The sequence below is a fragment of the Castanea sativa genome, chromosome 10 (assembly GCF_040712315.1).
Source record: "Castanea sativa cultivar Marrone di Chiusa Pesio chromosome 10, ASM4071231v1".
NCBI classification, from domain to species: Eukaryota; Viridiplantae; Streptophyta; class Magnoliopsida; order Fagales; family Fagaceae; genus Castanea; species Castanea sativa.
The window spans coordinates 30212-51568 of NC_134022.1; the positions used below are offsets into that span (position 1 = coordinate 30212).

At 35.4% G+C, this 21357-nt stretch overlaps 2 protein-coding genes across 2 annotated transcripts; one reads left to right on the top strand and one right to left on the bottom strand.

Moving 5' to 3' along the window:
• The first annotated feature begins 7137 nt into the window (after window positions 1-7137).
• Window positions 7138-14073, top strand: LOC142612898 (G-type lectin S-receptor-like serine/threonine-protein kinase At1g11300). The gene is made up of 7 exons (XM_075785074.1): window positions 7138-8584; window positions 12175-12282; window positions 12367-12575; window positions 12643-12853; window positions 13094-13331; window positions 13425-13575; window positions 13684-14073. The coding sequence occupies exons 1-7, from the start codon at window positions 7294-7296 to the stop codon at window positions 13978-13980; spliced, it is 2505 nt and encodes an 834-aa protein (XP_075641189.1). The 5' UTR covers window positions 7138-7293; the 3' UTR covers window positions 13981-14073.
• A 2398-nt stretch (window positions 14074-16471) lies between these two features.
• Window positions 16472-17937, bottom strand: LOC142613438 (uncharacterized). The gene is made up of 3 exons (XM_075785804.1): window positions 17822-17937; window positions 17183-17588; window positions 16472-17116 (listed from the first exon to the last, which is right to left on the bottom strand). The coding sequence occupies exons 1-3, from the start codon at window positions 17935-17937 to the stop codon at window positions 16472-16474; spliced, it is 1167 nt and encodes a 388-aa protein (XP_075641919.1).
• Between the last annotated feature and the right edge of the window lie 3420 nt (window positions 17938-21357).

Below are 21357 nucleotides of genomic sequence, written 5' to 3' on the forward strand. Positions count from 1 at the left end.
CCTCGTCCAACGTGTTCAACGAAGACACCTGCTCCTCTGGGATAACTGTTGCCTGAGAGTGCGTGGCGAGGGGAATTGCCGCAATGGGACGATGGTACAGAATGGTGTGAGGGGCGTCAGGAATGTCGTGGTCAGCTAAGAAGTGGGGTCGGGCTACGTGAATCCTCCTACGCCTTCGGTCACCCGCAATTATTGCGTTCTCGATCACTTGGAAGTTCGAGGAGATGGGGTCGTACCCTAGTATCAAGTGAGCCGCCCTAAGTTGTAAGTCTTCACTTACGAACACTTCTGAACGAAGCACTCTATTCAAATCTGCAACGTTGCAGTGGCTCAAGCGGGGGCGCACGTGTTCTTTATCTGCAAAGAAAAGATACCAAACCAAACAAACATGGTCAGATTCGGAGAACATGTAATAAACGAAAGTCAAATAGTTTGTAAAGGCAAATAACATTTTAAGATGTTCAGATGGAGTTATAGGGAGGGAAGTTAGATCCTAAGGTGTCGCACCTGGATCTCCCCACTCAACTGGGCAGTGGGGTCCGTCGTGCCAGTTGTCTGAGACGATGAGGTAGTCGTCCTTCATGCTTTTATTGGACTTGGGCAGACAGGAGATTAACCTAACTACGCTAAAGCGGGATTTGATATAGTAACCTACTCTAGTGAGTTTGTGGCATTCGTACATAAAAGCGACATCATGCCAGGTGAGGTTCAGACCCATCTGCTCGTTTAGAGCATCGACGCTTCCCAAGACTCTAAAAACGTTGGGAGCGCACTGATCGGGGCACAACCGGTGGTTACGGAGGTACTCCCTAGTTACGGGTTTCATTGGGAGGGTCATCCCACCTTCTACGAAGGCGACTATCGGGATGATGACCTCTCCGGTGTTCCTAGAACCGGCCACGGCTTCCGCCGGGCAGTATTTTAAACCTACGTCGCTAAGAATGTGATATTTAGCTCTAAAACCTTCCATCCCAGCGGCGATATCAACTAGACACTTAAATTTTCCCATTAGAAAGGAATGAAAGACTAAGTTCTAAGAGGGAGAATGGTAGAAAGGGGAGCCGAGGACAGGATCCAAGGAGAACGGGTTAAGGAAAGAGAATAAACACTTACAGATTTGAAGTTATGCGAATTTCCACGGATTTCTGCAGAAAAAAGGTGATTACTGATGTTTTGATGGGATTAGCTTCTGAAGAAATAAATGAAGGCGTAGGTTCCCAAAGCGTCGCGACGTGCGGGAAAGCGGCCTCGAATTGTATTTGTCCCGCCCAAATTTTCAAGGGGTAATGAGGGCCGTTGGATGCTCATCTCACCGTTGAACGTGGGAGACAGGGTGTAACTTACGGTAATAAATGCGCGCGTTTTTTAAAATAAAACTACCAAGTGGCATCCTCTGGAACACGAAACGATCTCCACACGCGCAGTTATTTACAAAACATGTAGGATAAGTTCTCGTTGGATCAAAACCCTATTTTTTCTCCTCGGATGATGAAAAATAGAGTTTTGAGGGGCTATTGTGGGGAGTAAAGGACCCAAGAAAGCATTTTGGGCCTTTGGGCTCTAGCAAGGAGAGCCGAGTTCCTTTTGAGCTAGGGATTTATTAGTATTACGAATCGGCCCATACGCCGAGGGTCCGAGGATACAGCCGAGGATGAGTTTCTCCTCGGACAGGTCCAAGAGAAGTCGGAGATTCATTACGAAGGTCAAGGCAGAATTCTGGAAAGACTGTTGGTTAAAAGGGGGAAACCCTGAACCTTCTAGATACACGGGTGTTAGAGAAATACCAAAAGCAAAGGCTGCCACCTCCACATTAAAGACTCTGCACCTACCTCCCTGGCCGCATTAATGGGGAAGTGACTCCTAAACAGTAGAACTGAAACTTCTGGTCACTATTCAAAGGCACTAAGAAAAGAAATATCTAGGGGGCAGAGGTTTGAGCAACACGTGGATAGAGTGTCAAAAAAGGAAGTATTTAAAGGGAGTCAGTCTGTAACGAAGGGGGGGAGGATTGTAACCTTTAAAGAAAAAAAGAGAAATAATACAGAAGTAGTCTTCGGCTCACGTCCGAGGAGGTTTATTTGCAATTATCATTTGTTATATAGAAGTGTTTGCACATCTTAGCCTGTTATTAAGTTCTCAGTAATTCTAATCTAGATTTCGAGCCCACACTCTACAAATTTCATTATTTAAGGCTCTTTGGGCCTGAGCCCGTGACCGTCTTTGGGTCCAGGTGCAATTGCGCACTTACAATTATTATTATTATTATTATTATTATTATTATTATTATTATTATTATTATTTAGTGTTTCTAAAATAGCATGTATTTTGTATTCTCTTTTTCTATTGATGCATTGTAACGTTTTATGGGACTACTTTATAAGAAAAAAAATTTATTCTATTTTTTTTTTAATTAAGTGTTTCAAAATTGATATTTGTTTTGTATTTCATTTTTCCATTGATGCATTGTAACATTTTATGGGAAGACTTTATAAGAAAAATTTTTATTTATTGAATTTTAAAAAAATATTATATGTTTAATTTTTTTTAAATGAGACTGATTATAAATAATTATGATATGGCGGATGTTGCTAAAGTTAAATGTTGAATAAAATAAGACGAGAAGAAAAATAGTAAAAATGAAATGTATAGTAATAAACACCATATTATTTTAGTTATGCTATGGAATAAAATAATATTATCTTTTTATATACTATCTTTGTAATGCAATAATATAACATTTAAAAACCAATGAGAATAAAAATAATAATAACTTAAAACACAAAACTAAATCGTATCAAGCTGGATTACTAGTCAATTCTAATTTTAGCAAACTGACCGACTTCTAGTAGTCTAAGACTGATTTCTGTGATGCATTTGAGGGAGCTTTCAATATTGCATCAATATGTTTTAATGGTCAACCTGTTATACTAAAATAAAAAATATATATACCAAAAACTGAAGAAAAAAAAATATATATATATATATATGTATATATATATATATATATATATGTATATATATATATATGGAGAGAGAGAGAGAGAGAGAGAGAGAGAGAGAGAGAGAGAGAGGCTTTTGTGTGTGGAAATATAGAAATTATGCTTGGAATAAGAGAGGGAATGACAATTTTATACTATGAGGATAAGAATAAAAAGAGTCAAAAATAAAGGAAGATAAAAAGATAGAATAATATTGAGAGTAGTGGGGATATGAAAAGTTAAAATGGAATGAGAAAGGTTGAAGAAAGTTAAGGTAGAGAGTAGTGGGGATATGAAAAGCTAAAATGGAATTGAAAATTTAATAATAAATAAGAATAGTTAATAATAAGATAAATTAAATATGATATTTTGATTGTAATATAATAGAGTATTTAATTCACTTTCAATGTTTAAAAATTGTATAAAAAATTGAAAAGAAAAAAAATTGATAATAACATGGCTGCTGACGTGGCTTAACGTGAGCGTAGCAACATTAAATGCTACGTTTCAGCTTTTAGTAATAATATATAGATATAAAAGTGATATCAATTTTTTTTTAAATGATTTATTAACAAATACCTTAATAAAACACTTCATAAAGTTTAAAATTTCTCTAGCATCTCTATTTTCCAACTACCCTTTATATCCTTTTATGGGGACCAATTTGTGAAGAATTTTCACACTTGAAATGAAAGAGAGATATGGAGAGAGGTAAGGTAACCTCCACAATTTCCTTATCCCCTCCATCCTCTTTACAACCATATATTTATGCTGCTTTATCTTCAAGTTGCTTTTAACTTGCAATTTGACTTACATGAATCATCAGACACCCATATTGACTTACAACAACAACAAATGCAAAGTAGAAAATCAAATCGTTACTTTAAGATTCAATTTTTTAAAATAAAAAAAACAAAACAAAACAAAAAAAAGAAACCAAAACAAAAAGGTAAAATATTTAATTTTCTAATGGGTATGTCTCTCATTGTCCAAGAGTGACTCCGTCAATGTACACAAAGGAAAAAAAAGAGGTTATAACATAAAAGTACACCACAAACTTCACTAAAAAAAAAGCCACGATAATCATGTATTAAGTTGATTGTATTTGCAAATAGTTTTAAGGTAGAGAGTAGTGGGGATATGAAAAGCTAAAATGGAATTGAAAATTTAATAATAAATAAGAATAGTTAATAATAAGATAAATTACATATGATATTTTGATTGTAATATAATAGAGTATTTAATTCACTTTAAATGTTTAAAAATTGGAAAAAAAAATTGATAATGACATGGCTGCTGACGTGGCTTAATGTGAGTGTAGCAACATTAAATGCTACGCTTCAGCTTGTAGTAATAATATATAGATATAGAAGTTGTGGGGAGTAAAAGGACCTAAGTGGGCATATGGGCCTTTGGACTGTAGCATGGAGGGCCGACCTGCTCCAGAATTAAATTCTATGAATTGGCCCATACGCCGAAGATCCGAGGATATAGCCGAGGGAGAGCTTCTCCTCAAACAGACCCAAGAGAACTCAAAACTTCATTAGGAAGGTCAAGGTATAACTCTGGAAAGACTGATGGTTAAAGGGGGACACCCTGAACCTTCTAGATGCACCAGTGTTAAAGAAAATATCAAGAGCAAAGGCTGCCACCTCCGCATTAAAGGCTCTGTACCTACTTCCCTGACCGCATTAATGGGGAAGTGACTCCTGAACAGTAGGGCTGAAACTTCTAGTCACTGTCCAAAAAGTATCAGGGAAGGAAGTATTTAAGGGGGGTGAAGGCCAAAGAGGTGGGGGATCGGTAACTAAGAAAGAAATTAAGAATTGTAATCTTTAGAGAAGAAAGAGAAATAGTAAAGAAGTAGTCCTCGGCTCAAGTCCGAGGAGATCCATTTGCAATTATCATTCGTTATTTACCATATTTATTTGTAAAAGCCTGTTATTAAGTTCTCAGTACCTTTAATCTAGATTTCAAACTCACACTCTACAAATTTCATTGTTTAAGGCTCATTGGGCCTGAGCCCATAACCATCTTTGGGTCCAGGTGCAATTGTGCACTTACAGAAGTGATATCAATTTTTTTAAAATGATTTATTAAAAAATACCTTAATAAAACACTTCATAAAATTTAAATTTCTCTAGCATCTCTATTATCCAACTACCCTTTATATCCTTTTATGGGGGACCAATTTGTGAAGAATTTTCACACTTGAAAATGAAAGAGAGATATGGAGAGAGGTAAGGTAACCTCCACAATTTTCTTATACCCTCCATCCTCTTTACAACCATATATTTATGCTGCTTTATCTTCAAGTTGCTTTTAACTTGCAATTTGACTTACAATAATCATCGCACACCCATATTGACTTACAACAACAACAAACGCAAAGTAGAAAATCAAATCGTTACGTTGAGATCCAAATTATAAAAAACAAAAAACAAAAACAAAAAACAAAAAGGTGAAATATTTAATTTTCTGATGGGTATGTCTCTCATTGTCCAAGAGTGACTCCGTCAATGTACACAAAGGCAAAAAAAAAAAAAAGTTATAACATAACAGCACACCACAAACTTCACTAAAAAAACCATGATAATCATGTATTAAGTTGATTGTATTTGCAAATAGTATTAAGGTAGAGAGTAGTGGGGATATGAAAAGTTAAAATGGAATTGAAAATTTAATAATAAATAAGAATAGTTAATAATAAGATAAATTAAATATGATATTTTGATTGTAATAGAATAGGGTATTTAATTCACTTTAAATGTTTAAAAATTGTATAAAAAATTGGGAAAAAATTTGATAATGACATGGCTGCTAAGGTGGTTTAATGTGAGCATAGCAACATTAAATGCTACGCTTCAACTTTTAGTAATATATAGATATAGAAGTGATATCAATTTTTTTAATGACTTATTAACAAATACCTTAATAAAACACTTCATAAAGTTTAAAATTTCTCTAGCATCTCTATTATCCAACTACCCTTTATATCCTTTTATGGGGACCAATTTGTGAAGAATTTTCACACTTGAAAATGAAAGAGAGATATGGAGTGACTCCTTCAATGTACACAAAGGAAAAAAAATTTTAAAAAAAAGTTATAACATAAAAGCACACTACAAACTTCACTAAAAAAACTATGATAATCATGTATTAAGTTGGTTGTATTTGCAAATAGTTTTAAGGTAGAGGGTAGTGGGTATATGAAAAGCTAAAATGGAATTGAAAATTTAATAATAAATAAGAATAGTTAATAATAAGATAAATTAAACATGATATTCAGATTGTAATATAACAGAGTATTTAATTCACTTTAAATGTTTAAAAATTGTATAAAAAATTAGAAAAGAAATTGATAATGACATGGCTGCTGACGTGGCTTAACGTGAGCATAACAACATTAAATGCTACACTTCAGTTTTAGTAATATATAGAATATAGATATAAATGAAAATTTAATAATAAATAAGAATAGTTAATAATAAGATAAATTAAATATGATATTTTGATTGTAATATAACAGAGTATTTAATTCACTTTAAATGTTTAAAAATTGTATAAAAAATTGGAAATGAAATTGATAATGACATGGCTGCTGACGTGGCTTAACGTGAGCGTAACAATATTAAATGCTACACTTCAACTTTTAGTAATATATAGATATTGATGGGTGGGGTCTTTAAGTAATAGAAAGTCCAAGTATTTGGCTCTTGCAAGAGATTTCAAAGAAAGAACCATGATTATTACGTATCGGAAAATGCGTAGTGTGTGGGACACGTAAGTTAAAATTGAAACACGTAAGTTACACTTCAACTTTTAGTAATATATAGATATTGATGGGCGGGGTCTTTAAGTAATAGAAAGTCCAAGTATTTGGCTCTTGCGAGAGATTTCAAAGAAAGAACCATGATTATTACGTATCGGAAAATGCGTAGTGTGTGGGACACGTAAGTTAAAATTGAAACACGATGGCAAAGAAGAAAATTTCAAGGAATAAATGCTCCCTGCATCCAAAGTCACGATCTTCACAAACCAGAATTTTTGTACAATAGTTTCTCCAAAAAAAAAAAAAAAAAAGAATTTTTGTACAATATATGTGGGAAAAGAAACAGTGACTGCTACTAGCATCCAAAGTCATTGGTACCACAAACTAGAATCATTGTGCATTTGATTTGATTTGAAAACCTGTTCGTTTGTCCAGCTTTGTTGTTGTGGAGTCGAACATGGTTGGTCTAGAAACAATGCTTTGAATAGATTTGGGTATCATCCCCACAAAACCACACAAACCAGAAGCATTGAACAAGTTACAATGGGACTTGTTCAAAATACAAGAATGTCAGTTCTTCTAGTCTTGCTATGTGGCTTTTGTTTTGAATCTGGCTCTGCCACAGACACCATTACTTCTTTTCAACCCATCAAAGAGTCTGACTACATAATCTCCATTGGGAGTGCTTTCAAACTGGGATTCTTCAGCCCTGTAAATTCTACCAATCGGTACCTCGGAATATGGTATAATAAAAATTCTACTTTCCCTTCCCAATGTGTATGGGTAGCCAACAGACAAAACCCCCTCAAGGATGCTTCTGGGGTTGCTACAATATCTGAGGATGGAAATCTTGTAGTTTTAGATGGACAAAAACAGAAAATTTGGTCATCGAATGCCATAAACTCTGTTGTCCATTCAAATGCCACGCTTTTAGATTCAGGGAACCTTGTCTTGCAAGACACTACTGGGACAACCATATGGGCGAGTTTCCAAATTCCAACTAATACAATGTTGCCCAATATGAAAATTAGTTATAATGCAAGAACAGGTAAGAGAGATCAGTTGACAGCATGGAAAAGCCCTTCTGATCCATCCAATGGAAGCTTCTCGAGTGGTATGAAACCTCAAAGTCTTTTTCAAGAATTTTTTATATGGAAAGAGGGTAGTCCATTTTGGCGCAGTGGCCCATGGAACACTCGAATCTTTATTGGAGTACCAGATATGTATTCTGTATATCATAATGGATTTAGTATCGGAGAGGATCCAGATGGAACATTTTCTTTAAGTTTCGTTTATGTGAACCAGTCTTTATCAGAACATTTTGTCCTGACTACGCAAGGAAATTTTGAGCTAAGATATTGGGATGATGAGAAGGAGGATTGGGAGGTACGGTGGAAAGCTTTGAAGAGTGAGTGTGATGTTTATGGTAAGTGTGGTGCATTTGGAAGCTGTGATTCACGAAGTTTACCAATTTGCACCTGTTTAAGGGGGTTTGAGCCAAATAACACAAAAGAATGGAGTAGAGGAAATTGGACTAGTGGTTGTGTGAGGAGGATACCGTTGCAGTGTGGGAGGATAAACAGTACTGGTGGTGAAGCCGACAAAATGGATTGGTTTTTGAAACAGCAGATGATGAAGGTGCCAGACTTTGAGGAATGGTCAGCTGCTCATGAAGATGATTGCAGGCAGCAGTGTTTACAGAATTGTTCTTGTATAGCTTATGCATATGATACTGGCACGGGGTGTATGTCATGGACTAGAAGCTTGATTGACACACTCCAATTCTCTAGCGGTGGAGTTGATCTTTACATTCGTCTTGCCTATTCAGAACTTGGTGAGTTATTTAGTTTTCTGTCCAAATTTATCTTAAGCTTCAAATCACATGTACTGCTTATCCATTTGGTAAAAGACAAGTTGTTTTACAAAAAGAGAAAAGAAAAGAAGACATATTTTGTAATCTATTTTGTGTGAATATGTTGGGGATAAAAAAAATAACCAAAAACCAAAAATCCCACCTCATGGTGAGGGCAAAATCTCAACCAATATTATTAATCAAGTGGGAATTTTCCAAGGGTCGAGCTTTGAATTAGTGTTCAAGCATATTAGTGTGATAAAATTAATCTTTAATCGGTGTTAATCTTAGAATTTTTAGTTGTTTAGCATGTACATCACCAATACTCTTATAGTTTATGGTAAATAGCTATCCATTAATCTGGAAGGACATCATAAATTAATTGGAGTAGGAGTCCCACAAAGGTATCGGGAGCTGGTCCCAACTGATTTTCAAATTGGTTGTCGTGTGTCTATCTCGCGGGAGCAAATCTTAATTTCGCTTGAGCTCAAAGCTCTTATCAGCAGCAGCATTTTAAGCACATGAACCTCTATACCATTACAGTAAACCCACAAAATACAATGTATTGAATTGGATTACATACAAATTTGACACGGAATTAAGCTAGGACTAATACAATACTCAAAATTTATAAATAACTAGTAAGTTATCCGTGCGATGCATGGATAATGTTATATTTTATGTAAGATGATTTTGAAGAATATGTTATATATGTATTATAACATAATTGTTATAGAATTTTATTAGAAATGAATTCATTATAAAAAGTAATAATTATAAATTGTACACACATATCCATTATAATTATTCAATTGAAGTGATGAAAAAAAAAAAAAAAACTTTGAAGGAATATTATAGAATAAAAGTCGATATATATAAAATATGTTTTTTTCTTTCTCCTTAATTTTGAAACAAAATGCATATCCCAAACACTCACAGTAAAGCATATCAATTACAAAACTTATAAATTCACAACGTTTGACCTTAATATCAAAATTGTAATTGTCATTGTTATCTATATATTACTAAAAGTTTAAGCGTAGCGTTTAATATTGATGTGCTCACGTTGAGCCACGTCAGCGTCCACATCATTATCTTTTTTCTTTCCATTTTCTTATAATTTTTTTTAATATTTTTTTATTTCATATTTACACTTCTCCAACTATTTTCCCTCCCTTACCTTTACATCTCCGCACTACTTCTCCAACCTTTCTCCTTCCCTCACTTTCTCATCTCCCCACTACCCTCTACATTAATATCATTATTCATCTTTCCCTTTATCTTTCGTTATTTTTGTCTCTTCTTATTCACACTCTCTTACTTTAAATTTGTCACTTTCTCTTTCATTCTATGCATAGTTTTCCCTTACAAAAAAAAATGTTCTCTCTCTCTCACACACACACACACACACAATTTTTAGTTGGATTTTTATTTTTTATTTTTTTGCATCTTCGCTTTAGATTGATAATTTTTTATATTTTTAATCTACTTTAGATTAATACGATTCAGTTTTGTTTTTTTTAATTGTTGTGGTTTTTTTTTCTCTCTCTTTGATTGTTAAATGTTATCCTATTGCGTTATAAAGGATTAAATATAACACATAATCTATATCTATATATTACTAAAAGCTGAAGTGTAGCGTTTAATACTGCTGTGCTCACGTTGAGCAACGTCAGCGTCCACATCATTATCTTTTTTCTTTCCATTTTCTTATAATTATTATTATTTTTTTTTTCTTCATATTTACACTTCTCCAATCCTTTTCCCACCCTTACCTTTTCATCTCCCCACTACTTCTCCAACCTTTCTCTTTCCCTCACCTTCTCATCTCCCCACTACCCTCTACATTAATATCACTTTTCATCTTTTCCTTCATCTTCTGTTATTCTTGTCTCTTCTTATTCACACCCTCTTACTATAAATTTGTCACTTTTTCTTTCATTCTATGCATAGTTTTCCCTTACAAAAACAAAAACAAAAAGGTTCTCTCTCTCTCTTTCTCACACACATAAAAATTTTTGGTGGATTTTTATTTTTTATTTTTCTTGCATCTTCGCTTTAGGTTGATAATTTTTTATATTCTTTAATCTACTTTAGGTTCATACGATTCAGTTTTTTTTTAATTGTTGTGGTTTTTTTTTTCTCTCTTTGATTGTTAAATGTTATCCTATTGCTTTATAAAGGATTAAATATAGTATATTAAAATATAATATTATTCTACTACATAGCATGATTTGGATAATTTAATTTGGTAGTTATTGTAATTTGATAGCATGATTTTTACAATGCTCAATTTCGATATTAAACTATGAGACTTTAATAATTTTTGTTTATTTTTTAATCATTTGTGGTGGACAAAGTACTTTTAATAATTTTATTAAAAGTACTCTATAATGCCATCTATTTAGAGAAAAGCAAAGGTTGGCCAAACAAAAATTATTGGATGAGAGACAAATTTTATCTTTTTCAATTTTACTTTAATTATTATTATTTTATAACAATGCATATATGGAAATTTAATTCTTAGATTTTGCTAATAATTGTTTATTTGATAATATGTTTTGGGTGAACAAAATAACAATTTCTGCAAAGAAAATAAGCTTAGTAGACTATAAACAACAAATTGTTTTCCTAATTGGTCCAATTAATCATAATTAATTTTTATTGATTTTTTTATTTACTTTTTTCAGTGTTTTGGATTGTAGACAGAAAAAATAAGTTTGAGAAAGTTTGTTAAAAACTAAAAGAATAATTTTCAAATTTTATATTCTTTTTAATGATACACAAAATGTTATAAATAACTTTTATTAAAAAATAAATATTTTCGTTAACTTGCATTTTGAATTTCTAAGACAAATTGTATCTTTTTCATTTTAGTACGACAAAAATTATTAAATTTATGATTTATGATTGTTCCAATATTACATTTATGATTATTCTTATAATAAATAAAAATATAATTACAAAATACATTACTCTTTGTTTAATTAATTTAAATTGTATAAAAAAATTTAATAAAACCACCATAAAAATAATTATCATGCGCAACGCGTGGGTCCGTGGCTAGTTCAATATAAAATGCAAGAACCACTTCCTTGGTTGTAGCCAACTCATATGAGTTAGGATTAGATGAGACAATAATGTTAGAGTTAGGTAGGTGTCGTCGAAAGATTGAAGGTAAATGATATCATTTTTGGTCTATGTGTATTTAACACTAATCGTTTTATCACGCAATTTCTGCATATACAACAAACTTCAAAAAATATAAGATTGTCTCTAGGAGTTTAACAAAGCTCACCTTCATCGCAATTAAATCTTCCAAACAACTTTTTGAAAGAAACCCAAACAATAGGCTTGCTTCAATAGGTTACATTGGCCATGGAAGAAAACTCGTGCCCGAACCCTTGTCTCTCACCATTGTGTATTTTCTTACTTACAACAGTCCAGCAACTTTGTTTATAAAGCCTTGAGAACTTGGGCCAAAAAGTAAGCTAATAAGCCCTTATAGTAATACTTTTTTTTCTGATTGAAAAGGCCCAAAAATTAGTGTAATACTTTTTTTCTGTTAACAGATAAAGAGGGAGATGTGAAAAAAATTGTCACAATCATAGTGGTAATAGGAACAGTTTCCATTTCAATCTGCACTTTCATATTGTGGAGGTGGATAGCTAAACATAAAGGTAATATTCTGACAAAAATTTACATAATGGACTAGGAAGTTTTGCTACATATTAGAGATTTCTGACAATTGTTGTGGAAATCAGCAATGAAAAAGAAAGCAAAGGGAATCTTATTGTTCAACAGAGAGGAAGCACACAAAAAATTCCCCAGTGAAAACATGCTTGGAGACAACCTGAACCAAGTTCAGGTCCAGGAGCTACCGTTATTTAATTTTGAGAAGCTGGCGAGTGCAACAAACAACTTCCATCAATCCAACAAGCTTGGGCAGGGTGGTTTTGGTCCCGTATACAAGGTAAAATTCTAGAGGATTTTGGTCTAATAATTTGAATATCCAGTTAATGATTTGATGTGTGTTATAGGGAAAATTGTCAGACGGACAAGAGATTGCAGTAAAAAGACTCTCCAAAACCTCAGGACAAGGGTTAGAAGAATTTATGAATGAGACGGTAGTAATTTCTAAACTCCAACATCGGAATCTTGTTAGGCTCCTTGGCTGCTGTGTCGAAGGAGAAGAAAGGATGTTGGTATATGAGTACATGCCAAACAAAAGTCTAGATGCATTCCTCTTTGGTGAGTTAATTTTGATACCATTTTTTATTACAAAATATCATACTACAAAAAATATATATTTTGTTTACAGAAATAGTGTATTGTAGACAATGGAATAATATTCTTTGTTGTGTTACTTCACTTGAAACTGATTTTTGATGACTTCCACCAAATGAACTTCATTTGAAAACTTCATGCTCATTCACCTTGTATGTTTAATACTCACTTTTTTCTCTTGCTTCTTTTATTTAAATTCATTAGATCCACACAAAGAAAAGTTGCTAGATTGGAGAAAACGCTTCTACATTATTGAAGGAATTGGTCGAGGTCTACTGTACCTTCATAGGGATTCAAGATTAAGGATTATTCATAGAGATCTAAAGGCAAGTAACATCTTGTTGGACAAAGAGCTAAATCCAAAAATATCAGATTTTGGTATGGCTAGGATTTTTGGAGGCAATGAAGACCAGGCCAATACTAATAGGGTCGTAGGAACTTAGTAAGTACCTTTCGGTTTGGTTAATTCAATTAGATACAGATACTTGATACATGAGATGACAAGTTTTGCTTGTTTTATGTTTTTAAAACTTAGTGGCTATATGTCTCCTGAATATGCAATGGAAGGGCGATTTTCAGAGAAATCAGATGTTTTTAGTTTTGGGGTTTTGTTACTAGAGATATTAAGTGGAAGAAGAAACACTAGCTTTAATAAGGATGAGCAGCACATGAGCCTTTTAGGATTTGTAAGTCATACTTATCTCTTTGCCTTATTTTTGAAAACCTCCAATGCTTGTTTCTTAGATGTTTTAGTATTAATGGTGCAAATTTCAATCTTGTTATCTTGTTTCCAGGCATGGAAATTGTGGAATGCAAACAACATTATGGCCTTAATCGACCCAATGATATCTGAACCATGTTTTGAAATGGAGATTTTAAGATGCATACATGTTGGCTTGTTGTGTGTGCAAGATTTTTCCGAAGATAGGCCGAATGTATCTGTTGTTATCTCCATGCTTAAAAGTGAGATTGTTGATCTTCCTCATCCGAAGCAACCTGCATTTACTGAAAGGAAGGTTGCCTTAGATAGAGACTCCTTTCAAAGCTGCTCTATTAACAATGTAACTGTTACAATGGTTCAAGGTCGATAGCTAGCATGTATTATTGACATAATCATACAGTCATTACAAATGTATTTTGAACACTTCCAAAGAATTTTTATATAGTGTTAATGCTGATTCCTCTATACCTTCTTTAATGTCCATGATTATTCCAATCTAAGAAGTCTTCTTGGTACACTTAGGGATGATTTGCCCCTTTTAACACAAATTTTTTGATGTATTAGGGGTTGTACATGCCAGTTAGATTTGAGCTTATTTATAGAAGTGAAATAAGTTATCTAACAGTACATTTACATGAGAAAGCTCGAAAAAATGCAGGCTTTGACATGATACTCAAACACTCAAACAAGAAATAAGGAAAGTGATAGTAGGACATGAAAAAGACACACATTTAGACATGAAGAAGAAGCTGAATATCAAAATAACACAGTATGTACATACCCTAGAGAAGGGATAAAAAACCACGATTTGAGCAAGAACATAACATTATTGCTCGGCTCAGCTTGTATTATGTATCGGAAAGAGATCGGTTTACAATGGAGTTGCTTTTCTCTCCTACCATTCTCCACTTTCATCTCAAAATATCTATTTTGGGTTCTTGCCCTAGAAGTTCAGCTGCATGTTCCTTTTATACTCTAAGGAACATGACTGAGTACAAGGATAGGTTTCAAGTCATCATATTGTATCTTTTTGAGATCTTTTTACACCTGTGATGTTATCTGCTGACTAAGGGATAAGAATTGTGCCAACGTGGCATTAGGACCCATAGGTAGGTAGCTTTACCACTGCTTGGGAGACAAGTCCTAGTCATCAAGAGGGACATCAGGTATACTGTGATTGGTACACGTGTCTCCAGGGTGACTCATTATGCATTCAACCAATAAGGGATGTCCTCATAGCCTTTAACTCTGAAAAGTCATTATGTCCCTTTTTGGTAGCACTTGAGTACCGTGTCAAGTGTAAATCTCACCTCCTTCCCAAGGTAGTTACGCCTTTGGCACTGACCAAGACAAAGTCTCTTAGCCATTACCTAATCTCCCTTTCCTCACAGCTACTCCCGTGTAAAGTCCAGATTCAACCACTTATGCATTCTCCCATGCCTTAATGGTGTTATGTACATTAGCCCCATGACTGTCAATGGCATTTAATGGAAAAGGACTTTGACAATCACATTGGTTTAAGCATTAACACTTCAGTAATCATGCATTGTGACGTTTAAAATGGACACGTGGCTCAAGAGGGTGCTTCTAGCTATTTTGGCACCTCTTCGTTTCTTGCGTTTTGGCAAATAGACATTACTTCTTATAAATGTCATGTCCCTTCACTTAACTACAGTTGAAAGTTTAAATAGAGAATGTTTCTTCTTCCATCTTCATTCCTTTCGTATCTTTTTTATCTCTTTTCAAAACCTTAACCTCCACCAAAAAAAATGTCAAACTCTTCCTCAAATGGTTCTAACTCCCCATAACACTCCTTAAGCTCTTTTGAGAGTGCTTCAAATAAGCATACTCCTTCCCCACCACTTAGCCCTGTGCATTCTCTCCCCCTCCCCCCCTTTTCCCATTCACCCTCTGCCTCCTCAAGTCTTTAATCCCAAGGAGGTTGCTCCCTTTGATTGGAGTGACAAAAAGGAGGAGACCTCCGAAGACCTTCAATTAAGGCCCGAAAAGGAAGTTGAAGATGCAGCAACTGCTGCATTCTTGAATGCACCCACTCGTCGTAGGTGAAGGCGAATGCTTGGTCGTTCAAGCTCAGAGTCCAACACTTCAGGGCTCTCTAACTCCAGGAGGCAGATTCTTCTGACAGCTCTTCTGATGGCTCCTCTATTGGCTCCTACTTGGGGGATAATGAAGGCAAAGAGGAGGAAAAAGAGGGTGATGATGATGATGATGATGATGATGATGAGGAGATGGAGTACTTGGCTCCGAATTATCCCTAAGAAGACTCTGGGGATGACACAAATGCCTATGTGCCAAGGTCTCCTTGGAAACTTCCATCCATCTCCCTTGGAAACTTCTCTTGAACAATTTCTCATCTACCACTTTAAACTTGGTCACATATCTTTTCAACTTCTCTCTTTGTACACGATCAGCAGGCAAAATACCTTGCAAAAGGTATCTTAAGTATGGATCCTGCTAATCTTCTTTCAGCAACTCGACATTAAGCACTTCTACTTGATCTGGAGGAATAACAGAACAAGTTTTACAACTTCGTTGTTCTTCCTTAGCATCACTAGCTATCTCTACCCAGAAGATCCCTAGCCTTTGCAATCTTCTATAGAGGTTGACATTAAGATCTACACCACAAATATCATAGTGCAATCTATGCAACAATGTCAATCCCTCCTGCCTTGAAACACATTTCATCAGCAAACCTTCTACTCCCCTAAGAAACAAATCTCCATTGATTTTGAGGAAGTCTTTCACGTTTGCTAGTAACTCTAAACCAACACACTTTCCTTGAGCCGTTGAATTTAACAAGAGTTCTCGCCAATCCTAAGGGAAACATGGTTCATCCTGAACTAAAGCGGCTTCTTAATTCGGAGTGTCATCTTTCCTTTCTTCAATACAGACTTGATGGCTAGAGTAACTAGCGAGTCAACAAGCTTGTTCTCACCTCTGTTAACCACCTTGTACTCTATGAAAGTAAAGTGTTCCGTGACTTTTTGCACCGCAACTCTGTAAGCAGCCAAACTAGGATTCTTCGCTCCATAAATTCCCTCAATTTGTTTTATCACCAGCTCAAAGTCACCAAATACCTTTAAGCTTTTTATGCCTAACCTTCTGGCAGCCTTCAACCTTACCAACAAGGCTTCATATTCTGCTGCATTGTTAGCACAAGGGAAATGTAGTTTATAGGCAAACGTATGCTCTTCCCTTGGTGACTTTAAGACTACTTCTATCCCTCCTCCTTGAACTGTAGATAAACCATCAAAATACATCGACCACTCTTGTTCCTCTATCACCATAATTTCCTGTTGGGGGAGTGAAAAATCACTTGTCCCAAGAAAATTAGCCAGCATATCAGCCACTGCTTGGCCTTTAACGGCAGTTGGCCGTATGCATTCGATATCAAGGCATGATGTCAGAATGGTCCATTGTGCCATTCTTCCTGATAACTGAAGGCGCGTCAATAGATACTTCACAGGATTACTCTTAGTCACCAGCTACACACAATGTCCTAGAAAGTAATGATTGAACTTCATCACCGCAAAAGCTAAAGACAAACATACTTTCTCAGCAGTTGAGTATCTTAACTTTGGTCCTTTCATAAGCCTGCTTATATAGTACACTAGCTTCTCTACCCCTTCCTGCTCTTGAGCTCGCAATGCTCCCAAGGATTGCTTCGTATTCTCTATATACAACAACAAGGGTTTCTCAAGTACAGGGGCTACCATGGTGTGGGGATCCGCCAATATCATCTGAATCTTCATAAATGCTTTCTGACATTGATCACACCATATAAAGGTTACTCCTTTCTTAGTCTGCTCCATAAGAGGCTTTAAGATCTCGGCTAGGCCTGGAATGAATCTTCTCAAATAAGAAACCTTTCCTACAAAGCTTCTCAACTCTTTTAGATTTGTAGGAGAACTAAGAGTAGTTATTGCTTCATCCTTCGTAGGGTCCAAATCAATTCCCCTATGATGAACAAGAAACCCTAAGAATTACCCTGAGGATACTCCAAAGGCACACTTGAAAGGATTCATCTTCAAATAATGCTCTCTACATCTTTCAAAGACTTGTCTCAGGTGCACCAAGTGCTCGAAAGGATTCCTCGCTTTTACTACAAGATCATCAGCGTAATATTCCACCTGCTTATGCAGCATGTCTCTAAAGATTGAAGTCATGGTTCTTTGGTACCACCAGCATACTTTAGTCCAAAAGGCATCACTCTATAGAAGTAATTCACAAAGGATGTCCTGAAAGCAGTTTTTGGAGCATTTGCTAGGTCTGTAAGTATCTGATTATACCCACTATAACCATCCATAAAAGAGAACGCTCATGACTAGCCACTGCATCTACCGGAATATCAACATTAGGAAGTGGGAATTCATCTTTTGGGCAAGCTTTATTAAGATCCCGAAAATCTACATAAACTCTTATCTAACCATTTTTCTTCTTTACAGGAACTATGTTAGCTAACCAGCTCAAACATTCAATCTCCTCAATGAATCTTGTCTTTAAAAGCTTTTGCACTTCAAGCTTTATCTTTTCCTCCACATCTAAACAATACTACCTCTGCGGCTGTTTCATAAGATTAGCATTAGGATCCACCTTCAGCTTGTACACTTCCAAGTTCGGACTAAAACCTACTTCAGTAACTTTACAATTGGCTGACCGCTCTATAAGGGAGCCGAGGGGGATGGTTGAGGATGTGTTGGTAAAAATTGAACACTTTTATTATCCAGTTGATTTTATTGTTCTAGATTACCAACCTGTTTTACATCCTAGTGTTCATACCCCTATTATTTTGGGTAGACCTTTCCTTGCCACAGCTAATGCTTTAATTAATTGCAAGAATGGAAGGATGCAGTTCACTTTTGGTTCCATGACTTTGGAGCTCAACATATTTCATGTGGCTAAACAACCACATGAGGATGATAACTGTGCCTATGTGAACCTCATTGAGGCAGTGGTTCAAGAAGAGTTTAATAAGAATTGTTTTTCTGATCCTCTTGAAGCTCTTCTTAATAATTATGTTGATTCTTATGATTTAAAAAGTGATATTCATTTATCTGAAATTTGTTCTTTGTTGGATTCGTCACAGGTTTTGGAAGGACAACAGGTGATGGCAATTATTGAAGGATGGAGACCTCGCTTTGAGGAGCTACCAAAGAGTGACAAAAAGCCTATGCCTTCAAGTGAAAAGGCACCACAGCTAGAACTTAAGCCACTGCCCAATGGTCTTAAGTATGCATATTTGGGTCCAAGTGAAACTTTTCCTATAGTTATTTCTTCTGCATTAAATGAGGAACAGGAAGGTAAATTGTTGAATGTTTTAAGAGACCACAAATCAGCCCTAGGATGGGCCATAGCTGATATCAAGGGCATTAGCCCATTGATTTGCACACATAAAATTTGCCTAGAGGATGATTGTAAGACTTCTAGAGAACCCCAATGTCGGATTAACCCAACAATGAAAGATTCTGTTAAAAATGAGGTAATTAAATTGTTGGATGCAGGAATCATATACCCCATTTCTGATAGTAAGTGGGTAAGCCTGAAGCAGGTGGTTCCTAAGAAGTCTAGAATGACTGTGGTCAAGAATGAAAACAATGAGATGATCCCAACCCGATTAGTTACAGGTTGGAGAATGTGTGTAGACTATAGGAAGCTTAATGTTGTAACTAGAAAAGACCACTTCCCCTTACCTTTCATTGACCAAATATTGGAAACGGTAGCTAGCCATATATTCTATTGCTTCCTAGATGACTATTCAGGCTATTACCAGATAAAGATTACCTTAGAAAATCAGGGAAAGACCACTTTCACTTGCCCTTTTGGAACCTTCACCTTTCAAAGAATGCCATGTGGGCTATGTAATGCACCAGCCACTTTTCAATGATGCATGGTTAGTATTTTTAGTGACATGGTTGGGAAATTTTTGGAAGTGTTTATGGATGACTTGTCTGTCTTTGGTGACTCTTTTGATGACTATCTTAATAACTTAAAATTGGTTTTAGCCCGTTGTGAAGAAAAAGGCTTAGTTCTTAATTGGGAAAGTGTCATTTTATGGTCACTTCAGGAATTGTTCTTGGACATGTAGTGTCTTCTAGAGGCATAGAGGTGGACAAAGTTAAAATAGACTTAATTCTTAATCTACCAACCCCTAAGACAGTAAAAGATGTTAGATCCCTTTTAGGGCATGCTGGCTTCTATAGGAGATTTATAAAGAATTTTAGTTCTATATCTAGACCTCTTTGTAATCTGCTACTTAAGGAGTCCAATTTTGAGTGGACGGAAGAAAGTGAAGTAGCCTTCAAAAAGCTAGTCCACATGCTTACGTCTGCCCCTATAATGCAAGCCCCAGATTGGTCTCCACCATTTGAAATCATGTGTGATGCTAGTGATTATGCAATAGGGGCAGTCCTTGGACAGAGAAAAGATAAAAAGCCTTATGTGATATACTATGCTAGTCGAACTCTAAATAGTGCACAAATGAACTACACCACCACAGAAAAAGAGTTACTAGCTGTAGTATTTGCTCTAGATAAATTTCACTCATATTTGATTGGTGCTCCCTTTGTTGTTTTTACAGATCATGCCACCCTTAAATACCTTCTTTCTAACAAGGATGCTAAGGCGCGATTAATACGTTGGATTTTACTCTTGCAGGAATTCAACATTGCGATTAAAGATAAGAAAGGTGTGGAGAATGTAGTGGCAGATCATTTATCCCGACTTACTTTTGATGAGGGTCTAAAAGAAATTCCTATTTGGAACTCATTCCCAGGTGAGCAACTTTATGTTGTTACAGAGCTACCATGGTATGCACATATAGTGAATTATCTAGTCATGAATGCCATTCCTGAGCACTGGACCACGCAAGATAGGCGAAAATTCTTTGTTGAGGTAAGAAACTTTTATTGGGATGATCCTTATTTGTTTAAATATTTCCCTGATCAAATCTTGAGAAGATGCATTCCTAACAATAAGACCCATAATGTTATAAAATTTTGCCATTCAGAAGTTTGTGGTGGCCACTTTTCTATGAGAAAAACCGCTGCAAAAATCTTGCAGTGTTGATTTTATTGGCCTACTATGTTTAAGGACACTTACAACTTCTATAAGAGGTGTATATAGTGCCAAAAGTTAAGGCGTATCACACATAGGAACATGATGCCGATGTCCCCTATCCTTGAGATAAAAGTTTTTGATTGTTGGGGAATCGACTTCATGGGACCTTTTCCCCAATCTTTTGGTAATCTATATATTATTTTGGCAGTAGATTATGTATCTAGATAGGTTGAGGCCATAGCATGCAAGGTTAATGACCATAAAATGGTTTTGAAATTTTTGAGAGAACACATTCTCTCACGATTTGGCATGCCAAAGGCTATAATTAGTGATAATGGTAGCCATTTTTGTAACCGTTATTTTCAAGCATTGTTGAAAAAGTATGGAGTGATGCACCGGTTGTCCACCCCGTACCACCCTCAAACTTGCTAATAGAAGATTAACAAATTTTAGAGAAAATGGTCAATCCAAACCGTAAAGATTGGTCTTTAAGGCTAGTTGATGCATTATGGGCTTCCTAAACAGCTTATAAAGGACCCTTAGGAATGTCTCCCTATCGTCTTGTTTATGGGAAACCTTGTCATTTGACCGTAGAGATGGAACATAAAGCTTATTGGGCTATTAAAGCCTTTAACTTTGATTTACAAGGGGCTAAAAAATTGAGGAAATT